Source organism: Prosopis cineraria, unplaced genomic scaffold, assembly GCF_029017545.1.
Source record: "Prosopis cineraria cultivar Desert tree isolate PC_DT_omini unplaced genomic scaffold, ASM2901754v1 PC5, whole genome shotgun sequence".
NCBI classification, from domain to species: Eukaryota; Viridiplantae; Streptophyta; class Magnoliopsida; order Fabales; family Fabaceae; genus Prosopis; species Prosopis cineraria.
The window spans coordinates 5,059,060-5,083,543 of record NW_026555336.1 but is presented as its reverse complement, the minus strand read 5'-3'; the positions used below and the strand labels follow the sequence as shown (position 1 = coordinate 5,083,543).

The 24,484-nt window shown below is 30.7% G+C and overlaps 2 protein-coding genes across 3 annotated transcripts; one reads left to right on the top strand and one right to left on the bottom strand.

Annotated features, from left to right (window-relative positions):
• Positions 1 to 3,794, bottom strand: LOC129312117 (uncharacterized). Of its 2 annotated transcripts, none has more exons than XM_054954710.1 (9): positions 3,272 to 3,794; positions 2,971 to 3,122; positions 2,730 to 2,825; positions 2,573 to 2,635; positions 2,107 to 2,175; positions 1,880 to 1,988; positions 1,689 to 1,760; positions 1,153 to 1,241; positions 1 to 374 (listed from the first exon to the last, which is right to left on the bottom strand). In XM_054954710.1, the coding sequence occupies exons 1-9, from the start codon at positions 3,585 to 3,587 to the stop codon at positions 225 to 227; spliced, it is 1,116 nt and encodes a 371-aa protein (XP_054810685.1). In that variant the 5' UTR covers positions 3,588 to 3,794; the 3' UTR covers positions 1 to 224. The 2 variants fall into 2 exon arrangements, with proteins under 2 accessions (XP_054810685.1, XP_054810686.1); XM_054954711.1 differs by having other exon boundaries at positions 1,880 to 1,982; positions 3,272 to 3,791.
• Positions 3,795 to 18,552: 14,758 nt separating this feature from the next.
• LOC129310650 (COMPASS-like H3K4 histone methylase component WDR5A) lies at positions 18,553 to 21,162 on the top strand. Its single transcript, XM_054952560.1, has 2 exons — positions 18,553 to 19,375; positions 20,560 to 21,162. Exons 1-2 carry the CDS (start codon positions 18,704 to 18,706, stop codon positions 20,851 to 20,853), a joined length of 966 nt encoding a protein of 321 aa, XP_054808535.1. The 5' UTR covers positions 18,553 to 18,703; the 3' UTR covers positions 20,854 to 21,162.
• The last annotated feature ends 3,322 nt before the right edge of the window (positions 21,163 to 24,484 follow it).

Below are 24,484 nucleotides of genomic sequence, written 5' to 3'. Positions count from 1 at the left end.
GAAAAAAAAAAAATTGCGTTTTCCTCTTCCATCATTTTAGCCAACAAGGTGTTCTTACACTGAACAAAATTGTGTAATAAAGAAACTCAGTATGAGTGAAGACTTGGGCTACTATTCATGGTACACTTAACTTTCCTATATATACATGATTACAACTCTCACACATGCTATACATTTCTCTGCCCAACTCAAGAAGATGACAAGAGAGAGCACAACTTCAAAATTTACTTGGCGTTTCGTTCTTCTTCAAATTTGAGCTGTTGGATCCTTTGACGCAGTCTACGCCTGTGGTAATGTATCTTCCAAAGGCCATGCCCCAATATAACAGCAGAGTATATGCCGTGCGTGATTATGGGAGACAGAATATTATTTGTCTGTCACATTTTCATTACAATAAAGAGCCATTAGTGTGTGTGTGGGTGGGGGTGTCATTCACAAATAAATATCCTTTCACTTTGAAACCCAAAACTTAGCCTCTAAAACTTCCACCTTCCAACATTAAAACGTGGCATTGTCTCCATTGTTCACTTAAGACCAATAATGGAAAAAAGGCAAGTGACAGGAGAAGGATGTGAAGTTATATCTCCATTAAGGGGAAACTGATGCAAGGCTTTAAAAGCTGAGGCGTGGAAGTTTAAGGGTGTCATATTCAGATTTTTGAAGGGAACCAATTCTGGGAGAATGACAACTAAGGACCTCTTAAAAAGGTTAATACCAAATCAGGACTTTTAAAGATTTTCACTACCAGGATGAGTATTGAATTTAGGAACCTACTCCCTCTGGTCCACTATATAGGGTATAGATAACTACTTTATGATTTTAACAAAAGTTAGTTGCAACCTTAATTTTTTAAAAAACTGCATATCTTTCCATGCCTTATTAATAACAATTGAAATTCTAATGGACTGTCTTTTCAAAAGAAATAATAAATCAAAGGTATATTTGGAAAAAAATTATAAGAACTACCCAACGCCTTATATTTTGGAGGAAATGATGCTACTAGAAAATGCCTTATATTATGGATAGGAGCTAAGGACTAAGTTATGGTAAGATCCTAATTTGACATTAATTTTCTGATGAGATCCTTAGTTGTCATTCTTCCATGTATTTTTTTTCCCAGTGAAGTACAGAGAATAAGCAAATTAAGATTACCTGGATCCATTCGAAACCTAGGTAGAGGGCCAACAATCCTTCCAGAAGTGGGGAATATATTTTCTTCATTTGCCTTTTCTCATACCATGCTGCAACACCAGAAACAGACATTAACAAAGGTAGAAAGCGTACAAGTAAACCACAATAAGAAAATCCCACTAGAATTTCATTTCCCAACCAAACGGAGCTTTCTTTAACTATGTCCTTGATTGACAACTAACAACTGAGAAACAGCCTAAATCTTCATATCCGTTGAAGACAACTAGAACTAATCTCATCACCAGGTAAGAACTAGTTACTGCTTGAGACTTTCATTGTGTGCGTGTGCGTGCGTGCGTGCGTGCGTGCGTGCGTGTGTGTGTATCAGTACTCAGCCACAAAGGGCAATACTAAAATCCATAAATCAGGTCAATAGTCTGTCAAGTACACGATTAATAATTTGAACAAAGTAAACATCCAAATACAATGGGAAACAGGACAGATGTGCAAGTTAAGTTAGCCTTCATGTTTAGCTAATAGGAGAAAAAGGATTGAACCTTCAAACATTTTTTTCAAATCTTGACGACCTGAGCGAGATTGTAATACCGGTGCTACGATGTAAGTAGGATCTGAAATAAAAATTAAGAACAAAGAAAGAACACTTGTTAGCAGCATTAAGTAATCAGCTTTGGATTCATTTTAAGCAAAGTAACAAGAGGGGGGGTGAATAACGATAACAAAAGATGACCTTTAGGAGAGGCAGCTACATAATAGAGAGAACCAGTAAGGACAGCAGTAAGCACAGCAGCAAATGCCTGAGCAAATGGAACAAATGGAGGCAATACCCCTGTCTGCAACTTGCAAAAACATCAAATCATGTCATTCGATTGATGATGACGAAGAACAAGACAATTCGAATTAAGAAAGCTTAACAAAATAAGATTGACTTAAGTGAAAAAAGAATGGAACATTTACCAAAGATGCCATTCCCCGAGCATCAGCTATTAGATCACTGCCACGTAGGAATATATCAGCCAATGCTCCCTGTAGAGTTTCACTAATAAATTATTCATCTGACATACTATGCCAAGCAATCAAAATGAAAAATACTAGTTTATTAAGTGAACGAGCCCCTTAGACTAATAAACTCCACTTTTCTTACCAAGCTCCTCGACGTGGGATTCATAATAGTAAATCAAGGCTACAATTTTCTGGGTGACTTAAGTTACCTTCCGTTGAATTAAAAATTATTCATATCTCTCTCTCCCTCTTTTTATTTTTGGCACTATCGAATTAATAACTTTAGCCAACTGTAACCAGGATTACAAATAAACAAGACTCAAAATCAGGTTTTGAAATCAAAGTTTATCTCAAGATATTTCAAGGACATCACCAAGCAGATATGATGAAACCAATCAAAGCATCTGAACAAATTACAAACCTGAACAGCAGCCCGGTAGAAGAGCTCCTCTCCTACAGAACTTGCAGCAACCATCAGTATAAACTGCAAAGTAAAATCAAATAAACCACTTATTCTTTATAATTGCACTAAAATAAAGATTACTCAGAGCGTCAACCTGTTAAAAAAAAAAAATTACCTGCCAAGGGGACATCCCGTAAAAAAAGCTCCATAGTTCCTCATCTTCCACGTCTCTGATAGCACGAGCATGAGGTGATAGCTTCACAATTTCATCCTAAGATTATGCATGTAAGTTAGCAAAGAAAAACCAAAGTTTCTTTTTTCCTACAAATGTCCCCAACATCTCACATGTTTCCCACAGTACATGGAAATACAATTACTAATAAAAGAAGAGAACTTTATACCATAATTGAACTTACATCAAGAATAAACAACAGAGCCATGATTGGAGGAGCTGCGTAGCCGAGTCCTTCCAAAATTGCATCTATTGATAGCTGGAAACCGCCCATGGAATCGATTCCAGTGATCGAGCATATAAAACTCCCCGCGACAGCCATGGCCCCGTATATCCCTGAAACCAAACATCACATAAAATCAATTCGACCAACTCGAATATTAACTATTTCAGGAAAAAAGAAGCTTTCTTTGATTCATTTCTACAGCAAACAATAATGAAAAAGCGTGGTTTTACTTTTAAGTTTGACTGCGAAGCTTGCTTACCGATGCCATAGCTGAGCCTGACGACAGCACCAATCTTTTCCCAAACGGGGAAATCAGCGTCGTTGAAAGTCCGATTCAATGTGGTGACCTCCATAGCCGGGTTAGTGAACCCGACCCGGTTCTCTCCCTCCTCGATTGCATCGCCACTTTGCTCAGCTAAAGCCTTGACGCAGCGTACAGAGAGCCTAGTGGCGTCAAAGTAAGTCCTTTTCTTCCTGGATTGAAAATCGCAGAGCTTGGAGGAGCAGTGGGCGAGGGCTACAGAAAATGATGTGGTTGCTGAATGGTTAGGAGTGAGTGTGAGAGGAAGCTCCATTACAGAGCAGGACGATTCAAGAGTAGAGAGATAGAGTCACACACAGCTCAGAGCCAAAGCTGAAGCTGAAGCAGACTTGTTTGTTTGTCGTCCATCGACTGGTTGTGATATTATATGAACGAATGGCTCAGCAGTTCGAATCGAAGTTTGGAACAATATTGATTTCTTAAGTCTGTTGTTTTCGTATTTGAAAGAACCTCGTGTGACGGTGAAACGACGATCTGTTCTGCTGAATTTCTGATATTTCCCGTGGATTAATCTTCCTGTGGGAATATCCCACCCACCAATCAATGCGTGACATGTGGAGATAACGTTACCTCTTCCTTCTCATCTTGATTCTAGATTAGGGAAGATTTATTCCTTAATAAGTTGGTTAATCTAGTTAAGTATATAAAAAGTTTCTGGCCAAACAAAACAGTTAAGTCTAAAAAGTATTTCTTTTTGGGGAAATTCTATATCGTCTATTTTAAACGTGAAAGAAACTTAGAAGTGATTTTAATTTTAAATAATAAAGTTAATTTCTTAAGCAGTTAAATAAGTTTTAAATTTTTTTATATTCAAATAAATATAAACATTTGATTAATTTAAGTTACCTCAAACAATTAAAATAAAATTAAATATTTTTTTAAAATTTTTAAAATCAATATCAATCATAATAAAATATAAAAATTATAAGAAACCACGTTATTTTGTGAATATTAATGCTCAATTTTCACACTCCACGTGTAACACTCCATCTAATTAATCTGGACACCTGACATATTATTGTAATAATTAAAGTTTTAAATATGTAATTAATAATTACCATGATACAAGAATTAAACTTGTTTATAAAAACACCAGCCATAAATCCAAATTTTCATTTATATCGAAACAAAATCGTAGATCCATAATATTCTAAGCAAAATCATAAGCATCCAGCCTTGTCTATTAGCATTCATCTTCATGTGCAAAAATACAAAGTAGTATTACTCATCACAAGTGCACGGATCATAATAAATAATATAATAAAAATAAAGTATCGTTCTTTCGAAAATTTGTTTAAAAATAGTGATCAAATAAAAGGTTAAGCAAATTGAATCAAATTAAGCAAAACATAACTAGGTGAAAGTTAATGTAGCAAACTAAATTAAAATTGATAAATAAAAGAAACAAATTGATTCACAAACTTCAAAAATAAATTTGGACCTAAGATTATTTATTCTCCTTGTATCTCATAATACTAAAATCACCTCCTCCCCTAAATGCTTTTAATGAAAATAAATGCTAATTTAAAGTCCTAAAAATACTTGGACAAGGTCTCTCAAGTTATAAACAAGTGTTTAGTTAAATTAATTACCAAATCTATTGTTACAATTAATAAAACTCAATTTTTAACTCCAACCCTAATATAGTTATACAAGGCTAACAAATATATCTCTATCTTGCTAGAAAAACTATCTATTCAACATGCAAATATCAAATTCTTACACTATGTTATCCAAGTTCTGCACTCAATCGAATCCTCTCAAGCATCAATCAAGTAAATTTAACATCTAAATGGTGGTCAATCACTTAAAAGCATTAAGAAAAGAGTAAAATCAATACACACACACACACACACACACACACACACACACACACATATCATTAATTACAAAAAGAGAGGAGGAACATAGTGTTAGTCTATACAAGGGTTTCAAATAATCTTAAAACAAAGTGTTTTAGCTATTCATAATCATCCAAAAGATATAAATACACAAAATATTTGAACCCATATTAGAATATAAGAGAGGAAAGGGAAGAGGAATAAAAAAACTAAAGAAAATAAACTCTAAATGTCTTTAAAACTCCATTCTTTTAAACCCAACTCTTCTGATACCCAAACCCTAGCACACAAAGCTTTAAATGGTTGCTCAAAGTTTAAAAAGTACGTTTTAGGTTGAGCTCTCAGCATATATATATATATATATATATCTTGACCAACCAAATGTAACGTTTTTTTTTGACATGGCGAAAATCGCAAATGAAAGTCACAACTTTTTGATGACTTTGACAATTTTAAACTTTTTTTGCAATTAACAAAATTTATCCTTTTTGCACTTATTTTTTTCATCCAAAATCCTTTCAAAAGTATTAACAAAGCTCTAAAAATGTAACAAATCAAATCTTAAATCAAAATAACACAAAATTAAGTCAAAATATTAAATTAAAGATAAGAATATAAACCAAAACAAAATATGTATTTTTTTAATTTGGGCAATAAAAATACATACAATTGAGCTAAAATAAATTAAAATTTAAAAAAATGTGATGAAATAATATGAAATTTTAGATGTTAACAACTAGTCATATAATTAATTAAAGATTTCAACAATTAAAATTTAAAGTTAGTCAATAGAAATCAGACTACATGAGCCCTATGTGGCAATAAACAAATCAAATGCACAAAATAAGGCCAACATAAAATAACATTTTAATTCATGCCCCAAGTCTCCCTCCCAACAATTCACCCTTAGAATCTATACATGAAAATATTAAATTGCAAGGTGAGCCAAAAGCCTAAATAACTAAAAAAACTAATTTGAAAAGTTTACAAATATGGAATATAGGAATTAAAAAAAAAAAAACACACACACACACACAAATCAAACAATCATCCAAACATAAAAACATTATAACCTTTACTTCTAACCGAACTTGAGACAACTTGAGATGTAACCTAGCCAAAGGTTACAGAGCTCTCCCAGGTCAAGGCCCCCTTTTCTTGCTACGTGGGCTCAAAGGTTTAATATCATTCCCAATCATCTACCCTAGCCAAAGGACAAGGAAGGTATTCAAGGGCTTGATAAATTACCAACCACAAGATTCTTGATGGTAGGCATATCATGATAATGTGCCCGTTTAAATTTCAGTTAGATATAATAAATTATAAAAATAATTGATTAAATAGTAGATTTTAATCATAATTAATTATGCTATAATACAATCTGTTTGGACACTATTTTTTTAAAATTTATTTTAATAGAATTGAAGATATTTGGATAATTTATCCAGAATCAATTTTAACTGTATAAATTACCATAAAAGACATTGCTTTTCAAAATTAAGTTATTGATAAATTTATATATAATATTATTAAATTTGCTAAATTTTATTTAAAAAGTAAAATATATTATTTAAATTATATATCTAATTAATTACAAAAATTTAAATTATATTAATATTAACAATTTTAATTTATGTAAATGAATAACTCAATATATCTTAGTTCAAATAAATTTAATAAAAGAGAAATATTTAATTTTTAAATACCAAACATCAATTCTATAATAACTAATAAAAATAATAATATATAAATTAATCTCTAATGACATTATAAATACGAGTTATATTTGATGAAGATGTTAGGCACTTTCTTGAAATTTGGTAATATAAAAAATATAGTAATGTAACAAGTGACACAAAATATCTCTCTTTCTGGACCTATGCAATAATCTTTATAATGACCATAAATTTAAAATTAAATTTTTTACCAATTAATATTTTATTTAAATTAGTTTTATAGTAAGTGTTAAGTAAATGGTGGTGGTTAACAGGAACTCATGCTAGCAACTTTCTTGAAGATTCAAAATTTGAATTTTACTAAGAAAAAAAAAAAGAAGAGAAGAGAAGAGAGTTTGGTTTTATTTTTATAAAATTTTGTGACTTTTTTTTTGGACCTTTCTTTGTAATTTTTTCCATTGCTTTTGGATAAGCAAAAAATTGTTTTTTTTATTTTTGAGGTGTTTGGCTAATAAATCAAAAAATTGATTTTTTTTAGTGAAAAAATTGATTAAAAACGCATCCAAACACGCACGATTTCATCATTTCATACTGCAATATTATCAAAATACTTATATCATTTCAGACTACAAATAATTTTATGATATTGGTATCATTTCATCTTATAATAATTGGCATCCTTTAAGTCTACAAAATTTTATAGCATTGGCATCAGTTTAGCCTAAAAGAATTCATACATTAACATCATTTCGGCTTATAATAATTGGCATCATTTTAGCCAATTATAAACTAATTTCTCAAAACATTTTTTACTTTAAAAATATAAGTCATAATCAAATTGTTGCCAGTTATATCTTGAATTAATAGTTATATGAATATTATTCTAAAGTTATCTCAAGTCTCAAATAATTGCATTTTTATATTTCTTTTATCTTGTCTTCTTTTTACTTATCATCCCTCCTATTAATAATCTTATTTCTTATGAGGGGACTAATTTAAAAATAATTTTAAATGAGAAAAGACTACAATATATCTATTTTTTTCTTTTTTAAAACTTGTCGACTCATCAATTGTTTCTTATTAAATGTGAATGAGTTGTTAAAATATGATATATAATTGTACCTTTTCACAACCAAGTTATGGCATTGTGGGTCATGGCACACCATCCACACGCCGCTACATGTGACACATAGGTTTCTCTCCTTACTTTTCTCCGCCTTTGATGTCTAAATGATCCAACTTCACTTCAAATCCAAATTTATGGTTAAAATTATAACTAAAACACTCATTATCCCTCTTTGACCAAGTGCTTCATAAATCCTACTTAAACTACCCATTATTAAGTTGATTATTGAGTGATTAATTTTCAAAATATTATAGGTTAAAGAATGATTGAAGAAGAAGAGGTATAGGATTGAGAGGTGGACATGTGTAAAGTTATTTGGTCAAGCTTCTTTTTAATTTTCAAAGTTTCACATATTTAAAAGTAGTAAGTCAATATTGCATCCTTTTTAAAAGTTTCATGATAAAATTACTTCAAAAAAAATTTTGGATGTTAGGTGCCTCTTGCGAAAAAATTTTAAGGTATTTTTACCCTTTAATCCTATAAAACAATATGGTATTGTACACCATATAGATATTGCCTGAGTTAGACCAGACTAAGTAGTTTGATGGCTTAGTCTGAACTTGGTTCAGTTTGACCAATCAACTCAATTCTGTTGGTTTGATTTTGTATCCTATTTTTTTTAACCTAAATTGAGTTTGTTCAGGTTGGATTAGGTTTTGTGCACATTCCTACCTTAGAAAAAATCGATTGAGTTTCTGGGGTTAGTGGTTTTTTGTTTTGTTTTTTTTTTAGTTGATCTCTTTCTCTTGTTATTTTGTTGATTACAATTTAATATAGTTTTGGTTGTTATAAAAGAAAAAGATCAATTAGTGCAAAACCATTTTTTTACATCATTTTATCATGATACTATTGTAAAATATAGTTAATATAAAAAGTAAAGAAGAACAAGATAATGCAAGAAATGGAGATAAAATAATAGATAAGAATTCTTATTCACTAGTGTATATATGCTTTGGATATGATATTTATTTATAGGCCTCAAATTGTTTAAATCCTATTCTAATGTTACAATGATATAAAGAGGTATATAATGATACATTATATAACCTTTAAAGGTTATAAACTATTAACAACAAGAAACTCCTTTCATGACATTCATTAGGGCATTAAAAATAAAGGAATTATAAAAGCTATGAGTTATTTGTATTCGTAACATAATATTTATAATACTCTTCCTTGGATGTCCATAATAAACATTAAACCTTATTAAAACCTTACTAGAAAAAATCTAATATAATAAAAACTTAGTGAAGAGAAAAGAGTACACAATATTTTTAAATACTTATTAATATTGCCTCATTAAAAGCCTTTTCAGGAAAACCTAGTGGAACAAAAATTTAAAAAGAAAAAAAGAGTGTCACATAATATTTACTCCCTGTGGTCTCTCTTTTGTAACAATATCATTTCACTTTCCTTAGTGACATCATCACTTTATGTCTTTGAGTTTGCACATGTTAATACCATATACTAACTTCTCAAATGTCAAAGTTAGTAGTGTCTTAGTAAACAAATTTGCAAGATTGTCACATAAATGAATTTACTAAATATCTATATCACCACTCTTTAAAAGTTCATGAGTGAAAATAAATTTTGGAGAAATATGTTTTGTTCTATCTCCTTTGATATATCCTCCTTTCAATTGCGTTATGCATACTGTTTGGCCAAAATGAAAAGATGCAATTCAAGCAGAGTTAAATTCACTTTTAAAACGTAAAGTTTTTAGACCTATAGTCCAAATACATAATGATGTAGTGCCAATTGATATAGATGAGTATTTGTGCGAAAACAAAATAAGAAAAATGAAGTCATTATATGTAAAGCATGACTAGTAGCGCAAGAATTTTTACAAAAACTTGGTATTAATTATAAAGAGACATGTTCTCCTATGGTAGATACAATTACTTTAAGATATTTAATTAGTCTAGCAGTACATAGAAAACTTGATACGTGCCTGATAGATGTTATTACAACCTATTTATATGGCTCTTTATATACAAAAATTTATATAAAAATCCTGAAGGATTCAAATTGTCAAAAGCATATAAAGATCCTTAAGAAGAATATACAATTCATTTGCATAGATCTTTTATGGACTGAAATAATATGGAAGAATGTGGTAACTGTCTCAATAAAAATTTGTTGAATTAAGGTTATAAAAATGATCCAATCTTTCCACATGTTTTTATAATGAGAAATGAGTCAAAATATGTTATAATTACTATTTATGTGGATGATTTGAATATAACTAGATCACCTGAAGAACTCTCAAAGGCAGTTAATTGCTTAAAGAAAGAATTTAAAATGAAAGATCTTGAAAGAACAAAATTTTGCCTTGGTTTATAAATCAAGCACTTAGCAAATGAAATTTTTCTTCATCAATCAATTTATATTGAAAAAATATTGAAGTGATTTTACATGAATAAAATACGTCCATTAACTATTTCGATGGTCGTAAGATCTCTTGATGAGAAAAAAATATCCTTTTCGTCCTCGAGAAAGAGATGAAGAACTTATTGATCTTGAAGTACTATATTTTAGTACTATAGGTGCATTGATATATCTTGCTAATTCAACAAAACTTGATAGTACATTTGTTGTAAATTTATTAGTAAGATTTAGTTCTTTCCCAATAAAAAGGCATTGAAATGGAAATAAAACAAAGGAGGAAAATTCTTATTCACTAATGTAAATATACTTTGAACATAACCTCTATTTATAGTCCCCCAACCATTTGAGTCTTATCTTAATATTACAAAGATATAAAGAGACATATAATGGTACATTATGTAACCTTTAAAGATTATAAGCTATTATAATAACAACAAACCCCTTTCATGCCATTCATTATGATATTAAGCTTAAATGAATCTTAAGAATTATAAATTATAGATATTCATGACATAATATTTATAACAGATACAACTTACTCATATGTTGAGAAATTTGACTTGCTGATCAATCATGATCGTTAACACGCGCGAATGAATGTATTAATAAAATATAGAATAACTTTTTTTTCCTGAACAAAATATAGAATAACAATCATTAAAAAAAAAGAAAATAAAAAGACTAGGGGAAGAGCGAGTAAATGTTATGAAATTAATATTCATAAATTTTATGAATTTTTTAATATTTTCTATCATTTTATTGTTTTTTTAATAAAAATAAAATCTTTTTTTTAAATAAACTCATTGAAATTCATAACTTCGAAGGATCCATTCTTAGAAGCCACGTGCTTGGAGATCCACATCACTATATTTCAAACCAATAAATAAAAGTAAATAATTACTTTTTTATTTATGGGTAATTTCTAATATATTTTATCAGAACTAAAGAAAATTTTAAAATTAATTAATTAAGTTTAAAAATTTGACTAATTTTAAATTTTATCTCTATTAAATATATATTTAATTAATATTTTCTCTTACGAATATTTAGTAGAAGAGAAAAAAAAAATTTATGATAAAAAATTAATGATGTAATTTATAAATAAGATAATAAAATTTTTTCTTCCTTTGCTTTATATATAAATAGGATTGGAAGAAGTATATAGCAATCCTATTATGAAGTCTAATGTTGTGTTTAGCTCCCACTGAAAATAAGGAAAAAAAAAAGATAATAAAAGGAGAGAAGATGAACAAAAGAGAAAAGTGAAGAGATATAATTTTCTCTCATTATATTTAGCTGAATGATAGAAAATAGAGAGGGGAAAAAGTTATTAATTTTTATGGACAATAATAACCTTATTATTTATAAAAATATTTATGTAATAAAATATAATATTTTAACATATTATATAATAATTTCTATCTGATTGAACAAAAACATAATTAAAAATTATTTTATTCAATTTAAAATCTTATTTATTAAATTATTAAATATATAATAATATTAAAATTTTAAATTACAACAAAAAATAAGGTACTTAATTGAAATTAGCCTAAAAATTTAGAATTAATATTTGTCTAATTAATCTACAAATTAAATATATAGCATGTTTAATAAAGGTCCATGATCAAAATATAACTACACTACAAATATCATGATAAAAAGAAGGGGAAGCAAGAGGCTAATGAAAAAATTAGTGGGTAACTTTAGTAATGAAATTTTCTCCCTAAAATCTCTCCATATTTAAAAAAAAAAGTTAAAAGTAAAAATATATGAGTCCAATATGTTATTTTCCTTTCACTTTTTTTCTTCTCCAATTTCTCATCATAGACAAGCAAAGAAAAATGTTGTTTTTCGCCACTTTTCCTTCCCACTTTTCTCTTCTTTTCACTCTCATTCTCGCGCAAAGCATAGCAAAAGGAGTGATTATTGAAAGATAAACGAAATAGTCAAAGATTAACAAACAATTAGCTTCCTCCAGACTCTGGTGAGATAGTTGAAGGCGCAGAATGTAAGAACGGGCAACTTTTGCTCTTTTAAGTTTTGACCCTTCCATGTGGATATTAATTAGTTTGATTAGAAGTGATTTAATTCAATTAATCCAGGAAAAAAATTACTCCCTTTATTCGTCTTTATAAGACCCTACAGCATATAAAATTTACAACTCATTTTAAAAATTTTTCTATATCTCTTTATTTCCATTCATGTCTGGGTGCATTAAACGATACTTTTAAGTGTAATTTTGAAAAGTCTATAAAATTTGACAATTAACTAGTTCTAACTAATTATTATAATCTTGTAAAAGTAGCTAACATGCATGCCCTTATAAAAAACCCAAGAAACTACTTCCTTCAATTCTATTTATAAAATATAAAGATAAATATTGTTTTATTTTATTTAGAGGTCATGTCATTAGATTTTTATTATAAGTTTTTTCTTTTACTCCCATTAAATATTAATGAGAAAAAATATATTATGAAATTATATATATTTAGTATAAATAAAATAAAAATTTATTAAACTTTTAAATGAAGTTAATGAGTTTTAAAATTTACCTCCTATCACCTTCTTACTCTTAGACTTGAGACAATGATACACCATTGTTCTACTTAAGTTTTAAAAAGAACTTCATAACTCAGTCAAAAGTTAGGAAGAGTCCTAACCACTGTTTTCAAAATTTTTGATATTTTCAAGAGTCTTAGATTTGCTGGCCAAAAGAAGTTTAAATTGTGAAAGTTTTTTATGATTGTATGTATGCTATCACAACAATCATAATAAAAGACAACCAAATATATCATTGCTTTAACAGTATTATTGATTTTATGAGATGACTTTTCTATAGGTAATGGGATACAATGTTTTAAAAACCAGACCGGATAATAAATCAGAAATATTAGTGGGTCACGGGTTTCATAGTTCAACCGGTTAGACTGGTAGTTGAACCGGTGATATATTAATTAAATAAAAAATAATATTTATATACATATATATTGAAAAACAGGTCAAAATGGTTTGGCCACTTCAGATTTCGAGTTTTTGCTTCGGGTCTTCAAGAATCGCTTGGGTTAAAAAGAACTAACTTGGTCAATTGCTAGAACAAGCCAAATGATTGAATCAGACTATTTTTTTTTTCTAGGTGATAGTTCAACCGGTCTAACCATTTGAGTTAGTTTGAGATTTAAAATATTGATAGATTGTTCATTTTAACTCCGCCTATGTTTATAGCCGGTCCCAAGCCCGGGTAAAGGAGGAGGGTTGTGTTAGGCCATCAACAGCCAATGTAAAAATTTGTTGAATCTATCATGAACATGGACAATAGACGTTATAATGGTAGTGAATGCTGGGCTCTAACGGGATAGCAAGAGCATAAAGTTGGAGTAGCAGAGATGAGAATGTTACGATGGATGTGCGGACATACACGTAAAGATAAAATTCGAAATGAGCACATACGTGAAAAAGTGAGGGTGGCACCTATTGAGAAAAAAATGATAGAAAATCGGTTGAGATGGTTTGGGCATGTACAAAGAAGACCAAGGGAGGCACCAGTGAGAAGAGTGGAACATATAACTTTGAGTCCGATTAAGAGAGGTAGAGGAAGGCCTAAGAGAACACTCTTGAAAGTTGTTGAACGTGATCTCTTAATTAATAATATTTCTAAAAGCTTGATAAATGATAGAGCACAATGGCGTCTTGCAATCTATATAGCCGATCCCACCTAGTGGGATAAAGGTTTGTTGTTGTTGTATAGATTGTTCATTTTACTTTTGTGTACATAGAGAATAACATGATAGCTGACCTTTTTGCCAAGCTAGTTTATAGCCTTTCTAATGATTTAACTCCTTTTGACTTGCCACTTTGTAAATAGTTTGTGGGTGGTGTGCGGTCATTAGTTTGTTTGTTTTTGTTTTTTTGGTCTTTTTGAGGCTGTTGTTTTCTGCCTTGTTTTTATATTTTTTTTGTTTTGTTCCTTGTGAATGCAGTTTCCATGCTTTATTTAAAAAAAAAAAAAATAGAGAGAGAGAGCGCTTCACAATGTTATGTACATAACATTAACAAACACTAGCATTTATCATGTAAAGCTATTATTATCAATTTATTTCCACTAATGTCTTACAAATAATATTTTTATATTTTTGATATTATCCCTTATTATATTACTCATATGATATAACAATTTGTATAAACCACGAAAGTTGCGAACAAGTAATTTTCTTTATATAATATATTATCCTTGAGTTATATGACTAGTGCGACTTTCGTTCTAGTTACTCTTAAATTTCATATTATTATGCATATTATATTTTTTTTTTCCTTTTTGACCTTGTCATGTTGGTTGAAGTTTTTTTTTTTTTTTGTCTAATCATGTCGTTTGAAGTTAGTTAGAAGATTCGGCTAAAGATTGGGCCAAACAAAATAAAGAAAAGCCCGAATAATGAGATGAGATATGAAAAAATTAAGCCTGTGTTAAAGGGTGGAAATGGTCCAGACATCCTTTCCATCCCTGCCCCGGGCCGGATTGAAACTTTCAGACCTTGGACGAAGAAAGAAAGAAAAAAAAAAAAAAAATAAAAAGGTGGCTATTAATTACTCGGGATACATCCAGAGATATTCTATATTATCAGAATTTATCTCTTAGAAAAATTTATAAATAAACTCAATACATTACATCATTTATGATCTATCTAAAAAAATAATATTTAGATGATATTAACTATAAATTAATTTTAATATTAATGATAATAAAAAGATGCGAAAAGTTAAATATGCATTATGTTATAAGAGTAAAATTAATTAAAGAAATATCATACAGAATTTTATTTAAATTACTTAAAACATTTTAATTAAATAAATTATAAATAATGTGACGCACCTAGTTTACCTAAGCATTTCTCCTATTCCTTATACTTGCTAAAAGAAGAAAAGAAGTGAGTGTGATGTAGATACTTAGCTACTCCCTTCATTTTAAAATATAAAAGAAAATAATTAATTGACATAGTTTAAAAAAAGTTGATTAGGTATACTAATTATAATTATGTTAAAAAACTTTAAAACTTAACTATATTATCCCTATAATTAATGAACTAAATTTATTTAGTGAAAATAAATATTAACTTCATGAGATATTAGTTGGAAAAAAAATATAGTAAATGCTTTTTGGAGTTTGTAATTTTACTTAAAAATAAAAAAAAACGAAATAGTATTACTGACCACGAGAGCATGGCGTGAAGGAAAGTTGATGACATGGCTGATGATTAATATGACGTGGATGCTGCCAATGATGTTGATTAGGATGAGGATGAAGTAGCTGATATGACGTCCGTTGTTTTTTAATTCCTCGAATTTCTGAAATAATGGGCGAAAATTATTTTATATATTTAAAGTATGTTTTCAATTAAATTAAGGGAGACAATTTTTTTAAACCAATCTTATCCCATTGCATGGAACTGCAATGTCCTTTCCTTGCTCTTTACAACTCCACCATTGAATACTTTTTTCTCTGAACCGATCTCAGTGCTTCGGAAGCGGGACAACAAACTCATTTGGCAAGGCAACTCTACTGGGTTTTATTCAGTCTCAGATTGCTACAAAAATTTAACTACATATGAGCAACTTGATCTTTTCTGGAAACCTTTTTGGAAAATCAAGATTCCAATGAAATATCTTCTGCTTATGTGGAAATTACTCAACTGGGCAATTCCGGCTTGAGATATTCTCAATCATCACCACCTAAACTCTGAACAACTTTGTGCTTTTGGTTGGATGTTCAGAAGAGAAATCTATTAATCACTTGTTTCTCACATAAGCTATCTGGTTTAGTTCGATCCATTCTACCAATCTTGTTGACGGTGAGTTCTTTAAGAAAATAGAAAAATCTAATCTCTTTCCTCATTCAGAAAGATCAGCACTGAGATCTATTGAACATTTTTGTTTTAATGAGTCTAGTATGGGAAAAATAAACAAGGCGATTCTGCCACGATCACTCGCATTTCCAGAGACAATCATGATAGAAATAGAACAAAAAATCAAATGCTTGTTGATGTTTGATATCTTGATCTGGATCCTGGTTCGAGTAAAACTTCATCCCCTTTTTGTCCCAATCAGCCGCTTCAATGAACACTCGATGATGGTTGGAATTTGTTTTGCATGAAAAGGAAACATAAAGCCAAATCTAATGTTAAAATTTTGGTTTTTTTTCTTTTCTTTTCTTTTTTCTTTTTTGTTCTTGAGGGGGGAGGGGAACAGATGTGGTTCAAGTATTGACCTCTTCCAAGCAGGGACAATTTCATTGGTCACTTGTAATTTGTTTTTATTTTACTAGTAAAAAATGTAAAAATTAGTGTTGGTTACCCATATTCTCAGTAGTTTTTAATTTTTGCCTCTCATGTATTGGCCTATGGATTTGTCCCTGCTTCCAAGGATAGGAGTGCTTTGAGCAGCCATCGAGTCGAATTGGGAACCTCATGTGGATAATTGCCTTTGGCGAGTACTTTTGGGGATCTGCAAATTCTTGAACAACAATAGCATTAAAAATCAAAGTATTCAAATTTCCTGTGCTCCAAAATTATTCTTCCAGTTTTACAGCACAAGAGCTCCAGCTTCAACTGTCTCGGAGGATATTTTAGCATTACTGTCAACTTTTGATTTTGTTACTTTTTCTAGTTTTTTCTAGTTTTCATCCGGGCTTACCTTGTGTTTGGATTTTAATTTATATTTAATAAAATTATAGATATTTTTTAATACAAGGTCACAAAAAAACATACAAAAAAATTAAAATCTAGTTATGTTTAAAGTTAAAGACTTTTATAATCTTGTAATGGTTCATCAAATATCTGAATATTAAAATTATTGCGTATTACTTGATGAGTCAAGAGATAAGCTCTTTATTTGGGAATCCAACTCTTTATTAAATTTGATAAAAATATATTTTAAATATGATTTAAAGGTGTTTTTGAATATTATCCAAACATGTCTTTGAGCAATAAAGGCCCATGGTTTCTTTCTGCGTGTCTCTCCTTTAACTTTTGCACGTATGCTTTTTTTTTTTTTTTTACTTTTATTAAAAAAATGGGGACAAATTTTTTTATAAGATATTTGTTTATTTTATAATAAATTTTAGGGTGAAGGTGCAACTTTAACTCTCAACTATTTTTTCAAAAATATTGAGTACCTTATATTATGAAGTGGCGCGAAATAAATTTTTAACCTAAAAAAATGAAGCATTCAATAGTCTTAGTTAATTTTTATTTAACAGATGTTAACTGCCATGCAGGGCCCACATATTTTCTGACTGAAATGATATTTGGCACTCCATTTCAACAAATAAAAGTGCAAATTTAACCATAAATTATTTTTTAAGAAGCATTTGGTAGCCTCTATTATAAAAAATGGACCACTCAACACCTTCCCATCAATTTTGACTAATCACTATTTATTTTTAAATTTATGAAATCTACAATGTGTTAATTTCTTTAGTTTTCTTACCTTCATTATTAGTTTCAATTTAAGAAGAATAGATTCAAATAGTGCTTATATGAAGATATTCATGAAAACGAGACCAATTTTTAGACTCATGAGGCCCAAAATGAATCAATCTCTTTAATATTTTTATTTTTATTTTCAGTCTCAACTTGAGAAAAAAAGTTCAAAGAGTTCTCAATTAATTCATTTTCTATAAAAATTATTTGATGACTAAATTAATGCGTTGAGACTCTTTGAATTCTTAATATCTTTATATAAAAATTCTTTGAGACACTTTTTCTCAAGCTGAAACTGATGATGAATTAAAAAGATTGAAAAGGTTAACGTGTTGTATGTTTTATAAGTCCAAAATTAAATGACAATTAATCAAACTTAATTGAAAGGTTTTAGATAATAAGTTTTTTTATAGTTGATAATTATTTTTACACTACCCAACAGGAGAAGCTATTTAGTATTTTTTAAAAAATAATTTATGATTAAATTTACACTTTTAGTGATGCAAAACTTGAGTGTTATGTGTTATATTTAATTAAATTTTATGAGTCCCACTTAACATCTGTCAAGTAAAATTAATAATAAATGCTAAATATTTTATTTTTAAAAATTGAGAATTTGTGTTACTCCGTTATAAGTTAGCACTCCTAAAAAAATAATTAAAATTGCACCTTTAGCTTAAATTTTATTATGTCCCTCCTACTGTCCTACCTGAAATTTACCGTAGTCGCTTGCTAGAGCTCTGTTTCGGGACGGCTTGGCTGGCCTCGGGCCTTATTCTTCAGTCATTCCTTTGGTGTTGATGTTAGATTCTTGAACCCTCACAAAGCGCAAGGCTTCAAAGCCTCGTCAGATCTTCTCTCAAATGTCGACGGACGGATTGGAGTCATTCAAGCCCTACACTCTCTCGCAAACCCTAACTAGTCACAAGCGCGCCGTCTCCGCCGTTAAGTTTTCATCCAACGGCCGTCTTCTTGCGTCTTCCTCCGCCGACAAGACCCTCAGAACTTATGGCTTTACCAAATCCGATTCCGATTCCGAAAGCCTCATCCTCTCTCCTATGCAGGAGTATCAGGGCCACGACCAGGGCGTCTCCGATTTGGCCTTTTCGTCCGACTCTCGTTTTCTTGTCTCCGCCTCTGATGACAAGACCCTTCGCTTGTGGGACGTTCCCACGGGCTCGCTCATCAAAACACTCCATGGCCATACTAATTACGTTTTCTGTGTCAACTTCAATCCTCAATCCAACGTCATCGTTTCGGGTTCCTTCGATGAGACTGTTCGGGTCTGGGACGTTAAGTCCGGAAAGTGCTTGAAGGTCCTTCCGGCTCACTCCGATCCCGTTACTGCTGTGGATTTCAATCGGGACGGCTCCCTCATTGTTTCCAGTAGTTATGATGGGCTGTGTAGGATTTGGGATGCCTCAACTGGGCATTGTATGAAAACTTTGATCGATGATGAGAACCCTCCCGTTTCCTTTGTCAAATTTTCGCCCAATGGAAAGTTTATTCTTGTTGGGACTTTGGACAACACTCTGGTACTTCTACTCAGTTTGTTTCTCTATCTCATTCAATTTATATGTTTAGTTTATATCTTATTAGCATTAGTTTGTCGACGACTTTGTATGCTTTTGACTGACTATACGTGTTCTTTATGCGTCGTGGTCCTCTTCATGTTTATTTTTCACCTTATGGGGACATTCATGACATTGATCATGTGCGTATGATAGACTCATTTTGGCTATTTCGAGATTTGGCTTAATAAACTCGTTTATCTCATTTGCTGCAATTTCGACTTGTTAGAATCTCCAAATTTTGTAGATTAGTGTTGACAGACTTATTTAATTTGTAAGCTTTCCTCATCGAAGAAGTTTGTTTCCTTCCTGTGTGTTGAGAAAGTTCCAAAAGCAAGAATCTCTGAGCCAACAGCCATTTCACTCCTAGGCCTAGACCCTAAATTGCTGTAATTTCTGTTTGTTAGAATCTGTTTGATTTGTTGTTTAATGGTAACCAATTAATTTGACTCCGCATGGTTTCGTTATCCTCATAATTTGTTTCCTTCTCCGTTAGAAGAAAGATGTTCTGAGCTAATTATATCTCAATCCCAGATTTCCTCAGTTTGTTTTCCATATTAGATAGTGAAAGAATAAAAAGTGCTAATAATGTGTGTTCTACAAGACGCAACTGAGCTGATTATGCAGTTAATTTTTCTATTTTATAATCCACATTGTGGAGGATCATATACTACTTTGAATCCTGGGTTTGAATTGACCATTATGGTGTAAATTGAGAGATTCGTACTCTGTCTTGCTATATTCACAAGTTTGATGGATTTACTTTCAGAATCCTGGCAGAGCTATTGATAATATTGGTTTTAAAAATGGAGATATGATACCTGACTACTGAATGTACTTGGGAACTTTAATTTTGATCTAGAGTTTTAAATTCAACCTACATTTTGGAATATGTTGGCTGCATATGACATACACTCTTATTTTCTAGCATTGCTGCGTTGTTTTTCATGTTCAGTTTCTCTATTGGAGTCTAGTTTATGCATAAGATATTTATTGCTGAGGTTGCCTTCAGCCATTTGCATAGTTTGTTTGTTTCTTGTTCCTTGACTTAATAGTCAATTTTCTGCCTTGGTTCACTACAACAGAAGCGAACAACTTCTTTATTATTATTTCAGAATTAAGTTAAGTTTTCATTATTGATGTTGCAGAGGCTGTGGAACTACTCAACCGGGAAGTTTCTGAAGACTTACACTGGCCATGTTAATTCAAAATACTGCATTTCCGCTGCATTCTCCATAACAAATGGGAAGTATGTTGTTGGTGGTTCTGAAGACAACTCTATATACTTGTGGGAGCTGCAGTCGAGGAAAGTCGTTCAGACATTGGAAGGTCACTCCGATGCTGTTATATCTGTGTCATGTCACCCTACAGAGAACATGATTGCTTCTGGTGCTCTCGGCACTGATAAAACAGTGAAAATCTGGACTCAACAGAAAAACTGAGTTATTTCGGGTTCTTTTGTGTGTGACGAGGCATGCATGGTTTAGTTAAACTAGAGTTGGGAGGACAAAATAACTCTGTCATCAAACGTCATGCTTGTTTTCTGTAAGAGCCCTTCTATGCAGGAATTTGTAGCCCTAGGAGGTCGCCTTTGTAATTTACAGGGTTTCAGTATGGAGGACGAGGAACTGTTCTAGTAGAGGATATCAATGTGTAATGTCCCTTCAAATTTTAAGATTCAATAGTTTGGATTCAGAGAATGTTTTTGTGCAGTTCGGCTTCTCTGTTATATAATTCCATATTACATCTTCTCTGCTCCCTGTCCTTGACCAGCCCTTGTATAAGTAATCATTGAATGTGAGGGATAAATGAAGTTGAAGAAAATGTGGAAAAATTTATCTGGAGTGTCTGAAACTCAACATGTTACTGGTAGATATAGGTCGTCCTCTTCTCTAGCTCGTAACATTAGGGTGTGTGCTTTCCGTTTAGATGTTCTTGTTTTAGTAGTAGATAGGTGCCCCATGTTTGTTTTATCTTTGTATGTTTTTGCATGGCCACTCAGTATTCTGAGCCTGTCTCACTTGAGTTGTGAAAACTTCATGGGATTCAAACTAATTTAGATCAAGACATGGCAAATACAAAAAGAGTGGGCCCCTCTAAGCGGAAATAACTCTGGCCAACTGACATAAGCATTTGTGGTTCATTTTGTACTACTAGTTCATGTATGTTATGATTTAAAAAAAGAAGCAAAGCTGAGGAAGACCGGAATTGTCACTTCTGCATCATCCTAACGTTGCTTCTTTATGTTGCTGCTCCCACAGCTGTTGAGTTTTAAGATTCAATCAATACTTATAATAACTCCGAACATCTGGTATTCATTGTTCCAAGGAGAATATTGTATCTCATTTGATATGAAGGAAGAGTTTTGATAGAGGTGAAAGTAGAAATGAAAGTGGAGGTAGATTTTAAAAGTATGTTTGGTACGTGGGTGAAAATGAGATGATAATTTTATTTAATATGATGTTTGTATTTTAAAAAGACTAAAATACCTTTGAAATTTGAAAAATAAAACCTGATCACCACCGTGGTCTACCAATCTCAAACTGCCGGTCATGGCTCTTATAGGAGCACAAATCAAATGAAGAATCAAATGTAGAAATCCAAAAGAACACAAGAACGCAAAGAAATCGAAGGCAAGAAGACAAGAACACAAATCGAAGTAAGAAAATCGAAGGCTGGGATTCACGAACCGGAGCCTCTGCTGCTTGATGGCGCCAATGTGCTGATGTCAAATGTTCATACTATCAAAGGAAGAAATTGATGGTGCCTCCTACGCTACTGGAGAATTGTCTTTGCCGTCACTCCCTTTATTGATCCTTCTCCTCTTGCATGAGTATAGCGGCTGTGAGAGCCTGAGTTCTACCATCAAAAGCGATGGTCTTTTATATTGCTTCCCATTGTTGATATTATACTCAACTTATATATTTTCGTGAAGTTTAATGTTCATGTTGTCGTCGTTGATGGAGAATCACCTCCGCCGCTGCCATCGTCACTAGTGGGGGTCAGTCGCAGTGAGTACTCAGTAGGAAAGGAGGAGGAGAAGCTAGGGGCAAAGTGGTCCAATGGAGATATGGTACCCACTTCTACTGTTTTTGATAGAACTGAGTTTTATAAAAAACTGGCTTCTAATGTACCAAACACACAAAATATTGATTTCACTTTCACTTCTACTTTCACTTTTTTCTCTCTATTTTCATGCTATCAAACGAGCCATTTGTAATTCTCCGCTATTAGAATATGAAAATCCTTGTTAATAATAGTAATAATAAAGTTTGGTATGATTGAGTTGGATATTATCATTCTAATTCAAGAATAATTTGCATCCGCATCTTTGTTTTATGCTATCCCTGCTCTTATAATCTCTTCGGTACCATTCCCCATTCATTTGATTTGATTATATTATTATATATGAGTTAACTTAAAAGTAATACTCTTTCTGTTTAAAAATATAAGGTATTTATTAAGAAGTTAAATGTTTAAAAATGTAAAACATTTTTAATCTTTCGATGTGTAATCATTATTTTTTTTAAAATATCCCTATTAATAATGACTTTATATTTATTATAAGATATTCAATAGAAGTAAATATAAAAAGATAGAGATAGTTGAAAAGTAGGTAACTACTTTATTAGGGGTGAGATTCGATTAAAGATGCCTTATATTTTTAAATAGAGTGAATATAATTATTTTTGTATCATTCCTCAATCCTATTTAATATTTTTATTAGAGATTTTGTTACAAATAAATAAATGAGCCACTTAAATCCTGTGACTAGTGGAATAATTAATAAAATGTATAAATTAGGGCTTGTTGTTCCTCGAACTTGAGATATCATTTTCAATTTTTTAACTAAATTATATATTATTTTTCTAAACTTTAAACCATATACACATAACTTTCTTAACTTTTGAAATTTTACAATAAACCCTCTAAACTTATGTTTATGTAGATAAATTTATATAATTAATTTTATATATTAATTATTTATACATAATTTAAAGTTTAGGAGATTGTCTGTATATTAATTAAAATTTGAGGGCTTGAGTGTACATAAAAATAAAGTTTAAGAAAGTATATAATTAATAATTTGAGGTTATTTGCATAAATTTAAAAGTTCAAGAAGGTTTATTATTAAGTTTTAAATGTTAAGAGGATTATTTGTATATGATTTAAAATTTAAGAAATTGGATTCTTTTGTTTTTTAATAATAACAATTGCTGGTCGTCAAGAACTCAGGATTGGAGTTTGGAGGGCCTAAAAAATAGTCAATTTCCAAAAGCCAGATGTCAAGCAGGGCTCATTTGTTGTATTAATTATAATGTATAACACATGGTTCCTGTCACAATTCTGAACGACCATTTTCTCATCACCAATATCAAAATTTAGATTATAAAATTTAAGAAAAATTATATCCTATAATTTTAACATGTTTTAATATAGGTTATTATAGTTTTTTTTTTTTTTGTCGTTCCAAGTTCCTTTAATTTGTCCTGTATGTAACATTAGTTTCTCTAGTCTTAAATATGCCCAAAAGGACAATAAGATGACACTCATAGTTTTAAATATGTTGAATTATTACTAATGTTATTAATTTGTGCTGAATGAAATTATGATTCAGCATATGAACAGCATTTTCTACCCTATTTTGTTTTATGTTTCAAATTTTAATCTGTTAAAAAGTAATTCCACTTTTTTTTCTAATATCAACCACTATCAGCTTAGTGCCAGTTCATTCTTTTCTGCAAAATATTAAATAGAGAAACTAATTTTTTTTTTAATACAAAGCCATAGAGTAGAAAGACTAATGTACATAGGATAAACTAGAGGGACTTGAAATAATCAAAAAAAAAAATTATAAAAACTTATATCAAAATACATTAAAATTATAGAGATCAGTACTTGCGTTTGTGTTTTCCCAAATACCTAATTTTCCTTTTATGCAGTGGAAAATTAATAATTGTGTTGGAGAAATCGTGTCCCGGTGTCCCTAGCAATTAGCAAAACAAGTTGAATTTAAGATTGGTAATGGAATTAGGAAGGATAAATACTATAGTATTTGTGCCTGTTTCTTTT